Source organism: Pristis pectinata, chromosome 10, assembly GCF_009764475.1.
Source record: "Pristis pectinata isolate sPriPec2 chromosome 10, sPriPec2.1.pri, whole genome shotgun sequence".
NCBI lineage: Eukaryota > Metazoa > Chordata > Chondrichthyes > Rhinopristiformes > Pristidae > Pristis > Pristis pectinata.
Genome location: NC_067414.1, coordinates 12,650,139 through 12,666,375, shown reverse-complemented (window position 1 = coordinate 12,666,375; position 16,237 = coordinate 12,650,139). Strand labels below are relative to the sequence as shown.

At 43.0% G+C, this 16,237-nt stretch overlaps 1 protein-coding gene across 1 annotated transcript in view; it reads right to left on the bottom strand.

The window, feature by feature from the left end:
* Positions 1 to 1,517, bottom strand: part of galnt2 (UDP-N-acetyl-alpha-D-galactosamine:polypeptide N-acetylgalactosaminyltransferase 2) — a 76,031-nt gene extending 74,514 nt beyond the window's left edge. Inside the window, exon 1 of the mRNA XM_052025048.1 lies at positions 1,255 to 1,517. Coding sequence (XP_051881008.1) covers positions 1,255 to 1,350 — 96 coding nt within the window. The 5' untranslated portion in view covers positions 1,351 to 1,517. The remainder of the gene's footprint in view (positions 1 to 1,254) is intronic.
* Between the last annotated feature and the right edge of the window lie 14,720 nt (positions 1,518 to 16,237).

Below are 16,237 nucleotides of genomic sequence, written 5' to 3'. Positions count from 1 at the left end.
CCAGTTGCCTATCAGATATAGAAATGAACGATCCAGTGTCTGTGAGTGCTCCAGTGTCTCAGAGTAATTACCAGGCAGACAACAGAAATGAATCAAGGAGGTGCTCAAAGCATCCTTGAAGAATGCAATATCCCCATTGACTCCTGGGAACTGCTGACCCATATTTGCTCAAAATGGAGAAGCAGCATTCCAGACAGTATTGAGAACCTCAAGGCCATGCACTGGAAGCACACAGAGACCCTATACAATCAATGGAAGGACTGGACTACATCACAAACTACCCCGCATCATCACCACCTCAGCTACTTTCCCCATCTGCGGAAGAGTGGGCGGTTCCCACATAGGCTTCATTAGCCATCTCAGAACCCACAAAAAAAAGGAGTGGAAGTAGGTTATTCCTTAACCCAATCAACTGTCTAAGAAGGGTGAATGATTCAGTGTCTGTGAGTACTCCCCTGCCTGTAATTCAGTGGGTCTATGCGGGTGATCCAGTGTCTACGTGACTGCTCCACAGCCCGTGTTAGTGATCCAAAGCCCATGTAAATGATCCAGTGTCTACAAGTTCCAGTGCCTTTGTGAGTGATTCAGTGTCTGATCTGCTGTCTGTGTGGCTGATCCAGTGCCAGCAAATTCCAGTGTCCTATGTGACTGATCCAGTGTCTGCAAATCCCAGTGTCTACGTGAGTCATCTCATGTCTGTGTCTGATCCAGTATCTGATCTAGTGTCTGCCTGAGTGCTCCATTGAATGCAAGTTCCAGTATCAATGTAATCCAATGTCTGCAAGTTCCAGTGTCTAAGTGAGTGACTCTATGTCTGTGTGACTGATCCAACGACCGTGTGACTAATCCAGTGTTTCTGTGACCGATCCAGCGTCCCTGTGACTGACCCAGTGTCTGTGTGACTGATCCAACGTCCCTGTGAGTAACCCGGTGTCTTTGTGACTGACCCAGCCGTTACATGAGTGAAGACACCAGGCACTGCAGATCCTGGTGCTACACCAGCAGCCTGCATGGGTGATCCAGTGAACGTCCTCTCGTTCTCTCCGGTCTCCGGGTATCCCGCCGAGTGTCCATGTGCTCCCCTGCATGCCAGTGCCGCCCAGCCGACCCGGGGCGGATGACCAGCCCCGGGCAGAGTGTCGGAGGACGGGTCCCCGGGGCTCGATCCCCTTGCCCCGGGTCGGCTGGGAGCCGAGGCCCAGCGCACAACCGGTCGCTCTTTCTTTGAACGAAAAAAGTAATCAAAATCCTCACCTTCCGGCTCGTCCCGTTGCCCAGATAAATGTAGTAGGCGATCCCCAGCACCCAGAGAAGGGCAAAGCATAGGAGGATTCTGGACTTTCTTCGCATAGTTTTGAGCGGGGTGGGAGGGAAGAGACCGAGGCGGAGGAGCAGGCCGAACCGGCACTGGCGACGAAACGACGCTCAGCATCCATCAGCGAGGAGCCGCGCAAGCTGGCGCCTGGGCGGAGGTCAGGGGGTAAAGGGTACGCAGCGAAGGACGAGCCCCCACGCCGGCTGCAAACCAGCAGCCCCAGGCACAAACCCTTTAATAGAAGCGTGCAGCTAATTTTGCAATGCGTATAATAAGGAAGCTAATTCCGGCATTGCATATAAATTTGAAGTGACTTATTATGCTTTGTACATAATTATTAAGATAATTTTGCACTGCATGACAAAGATACTTTGCAGGTAATTATGCATCGTATTTAATGTTAATAAACTACATTATAATCCATATTGAATACAATTCTGCACTGCATAAATTAAGGGCAATGCTGTATTACACTGAATGGAGACACTATATTGTATATAATTAAGATAATACTACATTGCACATAGCAAAGATAATTAGACATTCCATAGTATCATGAAGACTACAATTCTGCACTGCATATAAGGATAATTCAGCATGACCTATTATAATGAAGAAACTAACATACATTGTAGATAGTTATTTTACATTGTGTAAAGAAAAAATCTTATTAACAATTCCAAACTGCACAAAATAAATGTAATTCTCTGATGTAACAGATATATTGCATATCCTTGCATATTGTAATCCAGAATTGAACATAAACTTTGTAAATGAAGGTTGATCCTGCATTGCAAATAATTAATCTATATTATATGGTTCATAATAAAGAAACTTTTAAACTTTATATAATAATGAAGATAAAGCTGCATTATATGTAATGAAAATGCAATTATATACATTGCACATAATAACAATAATTGTGCATGGTATGTAAAATGATGGTAATTCTACATGGAACACATTGCATAAGATCTTGAAGAAAGTATTTACATTTCATATAATATGCTTGCCCATTTTAATGACAAAACTAAATTGCTAGATGCAATGTCCTAAAGGAATACAAGCAGAGCTTTTCCAGGTGCAGGGAGCTGTATTGTTGCTAAAAAAAATTGGATGCTGAAATGATGTAGTGAAGGAGGGTGAGGGGAACAGTGATGTAAAAATGTTCCCAAGGAATCAGAGGAATCTGCACAGGCTAGTAAAGAACAGCACCTTTAGAAGGCATGTTGCCAGGTCACCCTCCAGAGTACAGCATGAGTGTTGTCTGTTTATTCCCACACTTTCTACCAATTCCCCAGACTTCTTCTGCCCCCTCCCATGGGCTGAAGGAAGAATAGATTAAGAGTACTCTCTTCGACCATGCAGTTTGGGTGACCTCCCTAAAGCAGCAATAAACAGCAAACTGTGAGGGGAGGCAAAATTTCAGCAGCAGCTGCCTGGAATCAGGATCAGAATCAGGTTTATTATCACTGATACATGTCGTGAAATTTGTTGTTTTGTGGAAGCAGTACAGAGCAAGACATAAAGACATAGTAATTTTTATAAGTTACAAAAATAAAATTAACAGTGCAAAAGAGGAATAACGAAGTAGTGTTCATGGGTTCATGGACAGTTCAGAAATCTGATGGCAGAGGGGAAGAAGCTGTTCCTGAATCATTGAGTGTGGGTCTTCAGGCTCCTGTACCTCCTCCCTGATGGTAGTAACGAGAAGAGGGCATGTCCCGGGTGGTGAGGGCCCTTAATGATGGATGCCACCCTCTTGAGGCACCACCTCTTGAAGATGTCCTTGATGACTGTGAATAATCCTGAGGCTAAGAAGCTGATGGTAATTCTGACCTCCCTGGGCAAATATTTGAGATTGCAGGAGATTGCAGATATCTGTGAGGACAAAATATGTATTGGCACTTTAAATTGCACAGTCTCAGCTATAGTAAAAGCTGTGAATAAAGCAGAACTGTTATCTTTCAGACTAGTGAGCTGTAATATCATGCTGGGGATGAATATTGGGTTATGCACCATTGTCCATATAATCTGGAGAAGCTTTACAACAGATAAAAGGTGCCAGGGAGAATAAAAATTCCATCAAATAGTAAGGAGTTGAATTTCATAATGGGCACCAAGGCATATGCACAATAGCGCTGTTTTCTGAGTTAAGACTATTTTTAACAGCACAACACCAGTTTTCTTTGGAGTTTCTAAGCAAGCTGCTAGAGTGGCGACAGAGTCAGAGTTGCCAACTGAAGAACTTAAAGCATAAGTTGGACAGAACAATTTCAATTGAAATTTATTGCAAAAACACTGAAAAATGTTATATTTATGATAGACCCGTCATGATCTCATCCCAAAAAGGAAAATAGGCAAAAGGAAACTTGGGATGAGATAAATAATCTGATGGCTTTGTTTGAAAGATAAAATTGGGCCAGGAGAGTTTGTTGGACAGCATGATGCAGCAGTTCAATCTGGAATTTAGGTGTGTGGAGTTTGCACATTCTCTGGTAGATTAATTGGCTACTGGAAACTACCCCAGTAGATGAGGCAAAGGGATCAAAGGGGAGTTGCTGTGCATGTGAGAGAGAATAAGTTGCTGGGCTTCAGGGATATAAGAAGAGGAAGAATGGGATTGTTCTACTGGGAGCCAGTGTGGACATGAGGTTTCCTTCTGTGTCATAGTAAGTAAATAAAAGTATCTTGATCATATGTCCACTAGAGTGTAGAATGAGCTTTGGTTTAACGTGCCAAATGAAAGTTAGGTCCAACAATGGTTGTGTACCGACTTGTCAGCCAGATTTTGTGTTTCTCTCTGGAGCATGAACTTATAGCCACTCAAGGGGGTTGAACATTACCAGGGAGCTGAAGATGACACTCATATAAGTAAAAGCATTCTTTTAATATACAATGGACTCAAATGGTTTTATCCTACGTGAGTTCACTGATGCTTTTTCTAACATTTTATATAGTGTGTATTAAAACAGTTTCTTTTTTGTGTCAAATTGCAGATGTTTCTGAATCGACTACAAATGCAATTTCTTTTAGTGTATCATTCATTCAGATGGAGTTTCTGGTGCATGAAATCTCTGCCACGGCTTCAAGATGTGTCCAATATATTAGCCATTAACTACTAATTGGAAATCCAGCTATGATTAATTCCATTCTGATTAGATAATAAAAAGTCACAGGCAGTAATTGCACAAATGATTTCAATACACACATTCAGCTGAAGTGCATACTTTAATATTTTTATACATGATGGGTTTGCAAAAGCCACTGTGTGAGTATATGGAAGGTATTTTCTACTAAAATTCATGCATGTGGCTAAAATGGCTTTGCTTACCTCAGCACCACTGATTATGATTATGACCCTAAATGATTATCAGTGATCAAGTTATTGGCGGGTAAGTCCTGCTTCTACCTCTTTGCTGATGATTGAGGGGAAGCTGATCAGGTTGTAGTTAGTTAGAATGCAACTTTGCACATGGTTGGATAGATGTCACTGTTGTAGTTGTACTAAGACATCTTGTTTAGATGCCCGTTCCGTTCTGGAGCACATCTTAAGGTATCTTTATTAGTCACATGTACATCGAAACACACAGTGAAATGATCTTTTTACGTAGAGTATTCTGGGGGCAGCCCACAAGTGTCACCACGCTTCCGGCGCCAACATAGTATGCCCACAACTTCCTAACCTGTACGTCTTTGGAACATGGGAGGAAACCCAGGCAGACCAGGGGAGAACGTACAAACTCCTTACAGACAGTGGCCGGAATTGAACCCGGGTCAATTCCGGCCACTGTCTTTAAGGAGTTAGTACATTCTCTTCATTACCAGACTGTGATCTTGTTGGTGCCTACAGCTGTACCAGTACACTCAGCCATCTCTTGATATCCTGAGGACCTAATCTAATTAATTAAATACAATAGAGATGTAAGAAATGACAGATGCTGAAATCTGGAACAAAAAAAAATAAACTGCTGGAGGAACTCGGCAGGTCAAGCAGCTTCTGTGGAGGCAAGGGGATGGTCCAGACCCCAATGCGGGGTCATGGCTTGAAATGCCAACCATTCCTTTGACTCACAAGACAAAGGAGCAGAAGTAGGCCATTCAACCCATCGAGTCTGCTCCACCACTTCACCATGAGCTAAACTATTCTCCCATCTAGACCTAATTCCCGGCCTTTTCCCCATATCCCTTGATACCCTGACTAAGTAGATACCTATCAATCTCCTCCTTAAACACCTCTAATGATCGGGTCTCTACAGCTGTATGTGGCAACGAACTCCATAAATCCATGACCCTCTGGCTAAAGAAATTTCTCCTCATCTCTGTTCTAAATGGGTACCTCTAATCCTATGACTGTGCCCTCTTGTCCTGGACTCACCCACCAAGGGAAACAACTTAGCCACATCTACTCTGTCCAGCCCTTTCAACATTCGAAATGTTTCTCTGAGGTTCCCACAGATACTGCTTGACCTGCTGAATACCTTCAGCAGTTGGTCGACTCGGTACAATGTTCTTTGACAGTAGGGACCTCTGAAGATGGACACCCAGTACTTCTGGCTGAAGTTGATTGCAAAAGCTTCAGCCTTGTTCTATGCAATCACCTGACATATTTTACCAACACTGAAGATAGGGATGTTCATGAATCAACATTTAATATTCAACCAAATCACTAAAGTCAAAGTCAAGTTTATTGTCATATGCACAAGTGGTGTTTGAGAAGATTCACCATGTCATCACAGCCTGGTATGGAGGCTCCAATGCACAGGATCGCAAGAGGCTGCAGAGGGTTGTAGACTCAGCCAGCTCCATCATGGGTACAACCCTCCCCGCCATCAAGGACACGTTCAAGAGGTGGTGCCTCAAGAAGGTGGCATCCATCATTAAGGACCCTCACCATCCGGGACATGCCCTCTTCTCATTACTACTATCGGGGAGGAGGTACAGGAGCCTGAAGGCCCACACTCAACTATTCAGAAACAGCTTCTTCCCCTCTGCCATCAGATTCTGAACGGTGCATGAACCCATGAACACTACCTCATTATTCCTCTTTTTTTGCGCTATTTCTTCATTTTTTTAATTCATAGTAATTGTATGTCTTTGCACTGCACTGCTGCTGCAAAACAGCAAATTTCACGTCATTTAAGCCAGTGATAATAAATCTGATTCTGATCCTGGAAGTGATTTGGATGGTCATTTACTTCATTACTGCTGTGGAACTTGCTGTGCACAAATTGTTTGTCACATTTACCTACTTTACAAACAGTAATTACATGTCTGAAGAAACCTAGTGTGAAGTAGACTTAAAAGATAATTGTGAGGCTGCAAAACCTCCGGTTCACAATTCCAGTGACCTGCTTATCCAGGATTGTGGTGAAAGCATGAGCCTTAAATCACGATTCTGCTCTTGTTCATAGTTGGTTCACGAAGATCATCGGCTGGGTTCTTTGATCACGAGGATTTGTCTGTTCATTTATTCAGTCCCTTTAAGAAGTATCTGTGGCATCATAGATTTCATGAAAATACTGAAGCTGTGGCTGCTACGTGACTTCATGTTGTTATGTCAGTGATCACAGGATGCAGCTTATTAAAGCAATGGAACTGTTGTCCGTGCTGGAAGTCTGTGGAATTGCATAGGGGTTTGTATACCCACATGCATGATGCCAAAGTATGTCAAGTACTTTGAGGATAGCTGCAACCCAGGAAAAAATGTATTGGGCTGTCTCACATGTTACTGGCAGTTTCCCCACAGGGAATTTAATGGAAGCAAGTCATCCGTGACTTACTTCATGCACCAGTGAACTATTGGTTGTAGCGTTTGGCATATAATTCCCTGTTTTTACTTGGCAGGATCCAGGAGTGTGTAAATTGAAGTCTGTGGTCACTCTAACAGCTCCTGGCAGAACTTCAGCTGTGGAACTTATCCATAGCTCTGTCTCAATCATGATTCAGTCAGTGGTATTCTTGCTTCTGAGTCACTCACAACAAAAACCTGAGCACTGAATGAGTGTTGCCCTGTTGGAAGTGTTGTCTTTCAGTCTCTCAATATAGGTAAAAGATCCTGTTGCACTAATTTAGGAAAGTGCAGCAGATTTATCCCTCATAGCCTAAGCAATATTCAAATCTCAACCAACATTACTAAACCAGATTATCATATTGCCATTTCTGGAACACTGCAGTGCACAAAGTGGCTCCTGCATTTCCTAAATTACTTTGTTCAGGACTTCATAAACTATATGATTGACTATAAAGCTATTTACATTTCTGAAATCCTGAGATCATGAAATGCACCATATACATCCAAGATTTGTTTTATTTTTCATCTTTTTTCCCATGTGTTATCAAAATCAAGAGGATGTAGGTTTAACGTGAGAGAAAGGAGTTTTAAAAGGGTTCTGAGGGGTAAGTATTTTACCCAGAGGGTGGTTGATATCTGAAACTCACTGCTAGAGGAGTTGGTGGAATCAGATAGAATCACTACATTTAAGAGATATTTAGATAAGCACTTGAACAGGCAAGGCATGGAGAGATTTGGACCTAATGCAGGCAAATGGTGTAGCTGGGCGAAAAGGTCAGCATGGACATGGTGGGCCAAAGGGCCTGTTTTGGTGCTGTACCACTCTATGACACAAAATCAAATGATCATTATCAAAACATCTGCAATTCTTGAAGATTATGAAGATTCAATATCATTCCACCTCAAGGCTAATGGGAAAGGTTTTGAAGTCCATAATTGTTATCTGTTTCCAGTACTTGCAGCTCGACCAGGTCAATGCCTCACCAAGCTTTCAAGTATTTTACTTTTTATATTGTTAGCAATATCCAGAAAAATGTTATGATAATTTATCAATGCATTTTAGTTATCCTTAATTAATAAGTAGATCCAGATCTGGTTTAGGGAGATATATTTCTGAATAGCAGTAGGTTGGCAGGGCCCAAAGACATGGATAGCCAGAGAAGGAAATAAGTAGCAAGACCTTTCTTCATATATCCTCAGCTTCTCCTTCAAAACCAGCAGGGAGAACTATAGAGAGCAGTCTAGCTATTTTTAAAATTGTAGTGTTTTGGAACATAGGGACAGGAGTCTGCCTTTTAAACACTCTGGCCTACTCTGTCATTCACTGAGACGATGGCTGATCTGTGACCTAACTCTAAACCTCTTCACAAATGCCTTTATTTAACAAAAAGATCTGTCCACCATAGACTTAAAATTAACTATTGACCTGATATAATTTGCTGTTTGTGGAAGAGAGTTCCAAATTTCCTAATTTGTTTCTGACTTTCCCAAAAATTCTCTGGCTCTGATTTCTAGACCTCGTCCCAGACTCGCAAACAGTTGGCCTTGTGGCCAAGCAATTCTAGTGAAACAAGTGGTGCAGAAGATAGGTGAGGGAGTGGATCCCCTCCTGCGATCATCAGGTAAACATAAACCTACGAATTGGGAGCAGCAATAGACCACTCGTCCCCTTGAACCTTTCCTGCTATTCAATAAGATCATGGCTAATCAGAATGTAATCTTAACCTAACATTCCCACCAACCCCCCTTCCTTATCAAGAATCTATCTACCTCTGCCTTAAAAATATACAAAGGCTCTGTTTTCACTGCCCTTTGTGGAAGAGAGTTCCAAAGACTCACAACCTCCATGAGAAAATATTTCACCTCATTTCCATCTTAAGTGGTGATCCCTTCATTTTAAAAAATGATCCCTAGTTCTAAATTCTAACCTAAGAGGAAATGTCTTCTCCACATTGACTCTGTCAAGACCCCTTATGATCTTATATGTTTCAATTAAGTCACCTCTCACTGTTCCAAGGGTGGAAGATTTTATTTCATGCGGCACTTGTAGTGGGACAGGAAGGGACTAATATTATTGGGATGGAATCCACCTTAACTAGATTGGACTAGGTCCTACTAAAAGGATAAACTTGGGCTGCCACAAATAGTTCAAAGCTGTTAATAAGAGGGAGGTCCTGGTGTGGGGAAGGTGGTATTAATAACAGATTTAAAACAAATGAAAAAGAGAATAAGCTAATCATCAGAAAAGATACTTTAAGTACTACAGCTAAAGGGCAAATTAGAGGATTGAAAGTAATTAAACCAAAAGAGTGAAATGAGAACTGTCAGCAAAATGGGAAAGATTAGCATACGTGATCCAAAAGTGCAGTAACAACTATTTCTGGGAGACTTCTGCATCACTCAGGATCTAATACTTACAGATATGGCTGGTATTGCTGCTGTGTCACAGCACCAGTACCTGGGTTCGATCATAACATTGGGTGCTGTCTGTGTGGGATTTCCCCAGGTACTCTGGTTTCCTCCCACATTCTCAACAATGTGCAGGTTGGTAGGTTAATTGACCACCTCGTGTAGGCGTGGAGTTGATGGGCGTGAGGGAGGGAGCAGGCTGCAGGGAAAAGAACTGATGGGATTGGCCTGAGAGCTGGCATAGATTCACAAGCCAAATGACCTCCATCTATGTCATAAAATCTGTTTAACCCTACCACGGTTTGCACGGTTTAGTTAATAATTTTGGAATTATAATCCATGAGACCCTACTGTTTAATTTTGCTCCTTGTACGTTGACCTATCCAGGTCATCTTTCCTACTCATTCATCTGATATTGATCCCAACATGGATCACAAAAAGCAGGATATTCCTCTTCCCTTTCCAATATCTCCTTTCAAGATGCTTGATGTCCCTCATCCTGACACCAAGTATGTACAAGGGAATCCCAATCCTAGCTATGAAGGTTGATAATCATTCCCTAATTACAAAATCCCCCGTGACTATTACATTACTTATCCTCCTACCACTGTTGCACAGCCAAGGTGCCACGTCACAGTTTGGCTACTCTATTTTTTTAATGTTGAGTGTCACTGGCAAGATCCAGCATTTATTGCCAATTGCTAATCGTACCTTAACTGAGTGGCTTGCTAGGCAACTTCAGTTAGGGGTCAACTAGACTGCTGTGGGTCTGGTGTTACACAGAGGCCAGATGAGGTCAGTGTATAAAATTATGAGGGGCATAGATAGGGTGGACAAGCAATATCTTTTTCCCATTATTGAGCAATCCGATACCAGAGGGCATGCACTTAAGGTGAGGGGGTAGGTACAGACGTGAGGGGTACGTTTTTTACTCAGAGAGTAGTGGATGCCATTGCCTGATAGGGTGGTGGAGGCAAATTCATTGGGGGCTTTTAAGAGAGGCTTGGATGGGCACATGAATGGGAGGAGAATGGAGGGATATGGGCATTCTGCAGGTAGGAGGGATTAGCTATGTCAGCACAACATTGTGGGCCGAAGGGCCTGTTCTGTGCTGTGTTGTTCTATGTTAGCACATGTTTCTTCCCATAAAAGGACATCAGTGAATCAGTTGTGTTTTTAAGAAAATCCAGAGGCTTCAGAGTCATTTTAGCTGATTTGAGCATTTTATTCCAGATACATTGAATTAACATTTAAAGTCTCCCAGTTGCCATGGAGGGATCTGAACATGTCTCCAAATCAGTAGTCCAGGCCTCTGAATTAATTGGCTATTAATATAATTGCTATGCTCCTATTCTCACACCCACAGTCTACATCCATATTCACACTCATAACAAATATACTGTACCTACTGAAAAGGATCAGTTTCTGTGTATCCTCACTCTCTGTCTCAAATTCACTTACTCTGTACACTATTGGCTACACCAACCCATTGGGATTCCCTATCTCTCCATAGGATGTGACTGGGGTTTGGAGCAAGCTATTCAGATATGCCACCCTCTCCTTTATTGTCAAAGTGTCACCGACTCAGTGACTCAGAGACATGCAGGATGGGGATGGTTACTATAGCTGTCCAATTTGTACAGTGCTGAGGGAATCTGCACTCAGGGTTGGGTGTTGTGGCAGTGGCCAAGTGAGGCATTCCTGCTCCTGTGAGATGGATCCATCCCCATCGTCTGTCAAAACCTCCACCGAGGCTGCTTGATCCACCCATAGTGCAGCATCAGGCAGGCAGTACGGTCTTCTCTGGGAATCCCTGCAGAGGTTTGGGGGCTCTGTGCCAGACCTTGGAAAGGGTGGGGGAGTGAGGGTGGAGAGGGAGGCTGTGAGGGGAGGGACTGTGTTTAGATTGTGTGTGTGTGTGTGTGTGTGTGTGTGTGTGTGTGTGTGTGTGTGTGTGTGTGTGTGTGTGTGTGTGTTCATGGAAATACGTGTGTTAAATCTGTACAGCAGAACCCGGTCTCTGATTGTCTTTGACTTCCTTGTCATTGGACCAAAACCTTGTTCTGTAAAGAGCATCACCTAGACCAGTAGCAAGTCATCCTTGATCTCAAGGAATAGGAGGAAAAGGACAAGAGGAAGAAAAACAGAAGCAAAAGAACAAGATGATATTAAATGCCTCCACTGTGATACAAGGTTGACTTGGAATAGTGATAAACAAAAGTGGTGCATTCTGGTGGAATATGCTGATGGATCATTATTTGCTGAACATTGTTACCAAGTTTTGTGTCTGGTTGCCATGTAATATGGCATTGCAGTGCGCTTGTAGAAGCCTGTGATTCACAAGAGACAGGCCAGGGCTATAACTTCCATAATGTACTATTCACTCAACGCTGATTTGTAATTATAAATGCAGGTTAAAGTTGCCACCCCTGGCAAGCACTTGTGGAAGTTCTGAACTACATTCTTAATATACAATGTCCAACTTTATCAGCTAACATTTAAACTAGGATTTTTTTGGATTTTACATGAAGTCTTAACTTCACTTATCCACACATCCTTTGTAACTAAAATTCCCTTTGTAACTAAAAGGATGATAGAAAAACTGGATCTTGGTCTTTCTTTCCCCCTGCCCTAATCTGGTAATTCTATGCTTTGCAGCAAACAATTATTATTTCAAACCATAATTTGCAACTCATAAAATGTAATTTGCAATTATCCTTCAAATCAGGACATTGAAGATATGAAAATCAAAAAAGTGCAGATGCTGAAAATCAGAAATAAAAACAGAAAATGTAAACAGTCAGCAGGTCAGGCAGCATCTGTGGAAAGAGAAACAGAGTTAAAGTTTCAGGTCGAGGACTCTTGGTCAGAAGATGCAAAGTAAAATCACTTACTTGCGCACTACTGGCATAGGCAATGACCAGACTTCTAAATCATTTGTTCGTCCTTCATGTCAAACAGCCTGCAAAAGAGAACTGTTATGTTTAAACCCATCTGATGTTGCCATAACCTCTTTGGTATGCTGACATTCTTCACTTATCTTTTGCCATATCTATGGGGACAAAATAAAATTGGAGGGAATGATTCGATTAAGGTGTTTGAATTGATATTAAATATATAGGTCAATTATCATATTTGACATTTCATTGCCAGTATTAGAAAGGATATAAACCTCTGGAAAGGTGTGATTGGCAGGGAAGGAGCAGGGAGGCTAACTAGAACTGCTTTGTCATAAGCAACATCCTTTTTTCGTCAGGCGGGCAAGTACAAGTCATCATGAGAACACCTCTGGCCCAGGCACCAGTATCTATGCATCATCATCCAAGAAGGAACCACAAGGATGTCTGCATCACCTACACCTTGAAAGGAGCCAATGACTTCTGGACTGACCACCATCTAATCCACTCCGACATCTACTTGAATCTGGCCCCAAAATATTGACAGCAACAGAAACACTGCTCAAAGACCCAGCAAAAAGATCCTTTTCAATGAATGCCTCACAACCAACAGAAGCCTCGCAATACCTGGTCTTCTCTGGAATCCACCATAGTTGACAACTGTGAAGACGCTCTTGGTTTCTTTGTCAGAAAAGACCAGAACCAGTTTGATGAGAATGTCCAGGAGGTCCCAGAGTTAATTAACCACAAATGCAAGATGTTCTAAGACTGGAAGCATCATCACAGCTCAAAGGGGGGGGGGGGAGGGAGAAACAGCTCTGCTGAGGAGCCTGGCTACTGTCCCCAAGACCAAAGGGACATGACTACATGTATTGGGTTCACTTTGGCATGGGCATGAAAAAATTATTACTCCTTGGACTTGTGTTGGATTGGGCCAAGGTCAAGTTGGGTTTGGATTGACTGTGGTTGGGTCAGGTTTGGATCGGCCATGGTTGATTGGGTTCCGATTGGCTGTGGTTGGTCAGGTTTGTATTGGCTGTGGTCAATTCAGGTTCTGGTTGGTTGTGGTCTGGTCAGATTTGGATGTGCCATGGTTGGGTTGGGTTCAGATTGACCGCAATTGGATTGGGTTCAGATCAGGTTTTTATTTTATATCTGAACAGATCTGTAACCCACAGGATTGGAAAACTGAGTTTCAATGAAAACTTGTGACCTGGAGAACAGATGGTGAGGAACAAGACATCCTCACCACAACAGGCCCAACCCCGGTGCTGACTGGGATCAGACAAAGCTGTGTCATTGCACTAATCCTCTTCTTGATCTTACTTGCTGTTACACTGCAACTTACCTCCAACCTCCACTGGAGTGAGTTAATGGACAAGATGAGCAGTAAACTATCCAACCTTCATTGCCTCCACCCCAGAGCCAAGATCACCTCAACCTCAGTCACTGAGCTGCAATAAACAGACGATGCTTGTGCATGTGTACAAGTTCCAAACCATTGTTGAGTCCTTAACAGAAGTGTATGAGAAGATGGATATTATACTCAACCTCCCAAAGACAAGATCTTTCATCAATCTGTACTACCTCTCAACAATGCCACAACAATGACATCCATGAGGGGACCACTTACCATATGTCAGGAGTCTACTTCCTGTGAGAGCAGACACTGGTGATGAAGCTCATCAGCACCTTCAATGCAACAGCATGACCTTTGGCCACCTGAGGAAGAGAGTGTTCAAAGACGGAGACCTCAAACCAAGCTCATAGTCTGCAGAGATAAGATAAGATATCTTTATTAGTCACATGTACATCGAAAGACACAGTGAAATGCATCTTTTGCATAGAGTTTCTGAGGGCAGCCCACAAGTGTTGCCATGCTTCTGGCGCCAACATAGCATGCTCTAACCTGTACATCTTTGGAATGTGGGAGGAAACCGGAGCACCCGGAGGAAACCCACGCAGACACGGGGAGAACGTACAAACTCCTTACAGACAGTGGCTGGAATTGAACCCGGGTCACTAGCGCTGCAATAGTGTTACACTAACTGCTACACTATGTGCATGCCCTTGCAGGGACCCCTGCCCAACAGTATGCTTTGGAGTCATTGACAACCTACAATCTCAAAGCACTTGAGAAATCCCACCAACCCTGCCTCCACAACATCCTCCCTCTCCACTGCGGGAAGGGTAAATTAGTGTCAATGTCCTCTCCTAGGCTAACAGCCCTAGCAGAGGCTCTCAAACAGTTCAAATGGCTGAATCACGTTGTTCCCATGTGACACCAGAGGCCCGAAGCAAGCGCTATACTCTAAGCTCATTGTGACAAGATTTACCAAGAAGACAGAGAAAATGCTTCAAGAATGTCCTCAAAATCTTCTTGAAAAAATGTAAGTCCTAACCAACCTGCAGGTATCCCTGGTCCAAGAAGCATCTGTCAGAGAAGCATCTGGGATGTTCCAACCATTTGGAGCCTCTTTGTTGGGATGCACAAAGAGCAGGAGGAGTGCTTAGTGTTTAATCAACCCACTCATCTCCTATCAAGCGCTGCTTGTCCCACTGTGGTAGAGTCTGAATATTCCAATTGTCAACTCAGGATCCACAGAACTGTAGAGGAAGCAAGTCAACCTGGACGCCGAGGGGCTGCCTATGAAGGAGTCTTAACGGTCACAAACTCACCCATTCTGCAGTTCAGACACAAAAGCCAATGTTGTACAGAACTAGATTCCAGTTGCTAGGAGTCATAGAGGGGAAATAGGGAGGGTAATAACTTGCAAGAATGAAAACCAGCAAAAAAAGCAATGAGAAGCAAGCATAAATAAACACACAGTAGAGAGAGCAGAGAGGCCTCAGTGCAATGGAATGTCTGCTCAGGTTTCATGCTCAAGTCTCTGAAGTGGTTCTTAAACCCAGAACCTCCTGCCTCCAGAAACAAAAGTACTCCCAGAAGTATGAGCACTGAATCAGATTGCTCACCTGTGTTGCTTGTGTCAAATAAAACATGAATCGGCCTTTTTAACGCCCTATGCAGTTACGCGAAGCACCACACGTGAATCAATTTTATCCATTTTCTGTGGTGCTGGATGTAGATATATCTTGTGCAATAGCAGGGAGAATTGATTCCCCACAATGCTCGCAAAGTTCTGTGCACTAGACATGCAAGTTTCAGATCACTAGATGGGCTATAAAGAACTTGCGAGCTAATAAAATAGAAAGAACTTACTAGAAGCCGAAATAGGCCATTCGGCCCCTTGTGCCTGCTCCATACCTCAATTAGATCATGGATGATCTTTTACCTCAGCACCACTTTCATAGAATCATACAGCACAGAAACAGGCCCTTTGGCCCAACTGGTCTATGCTGACCACAGCATCCTCCCTGCTAGTCCAAGTGGCCCACGTTCAGCCTACAACCTTCCAAGCCCCTCCACTCCATGTACCTATCCAAATGCCTCTTAAATATCGCAAATGTACCCACCTCGACCACTTCCTCTGGCAGCTCATTCCAGGTACTCACCACCCTCTGTGTAAAGAAGTTACCTCTCAGGTCTCTTTTAAATCTCACCCCACTTATCTTGTATCTGTGGTCTCTAGGTTTGGACCTCCCATCCCTGGGGAAAAGATTATGACTGTCCAGCCTATCCATACCCTTCATGATTTTATAAACTTCTATGAGGTCACCCCTCATTCTCCTACGCTCCAAGGAATAAAGATCCAGTGTGGCCAACCTCTCCCTATAACTCAGGCCTTCTTGTCCAGGCAGCATCCTTGTAAATCTCTGCACTAACCCCATAACCCCTGATTCCCTTAATATCTAGAAATC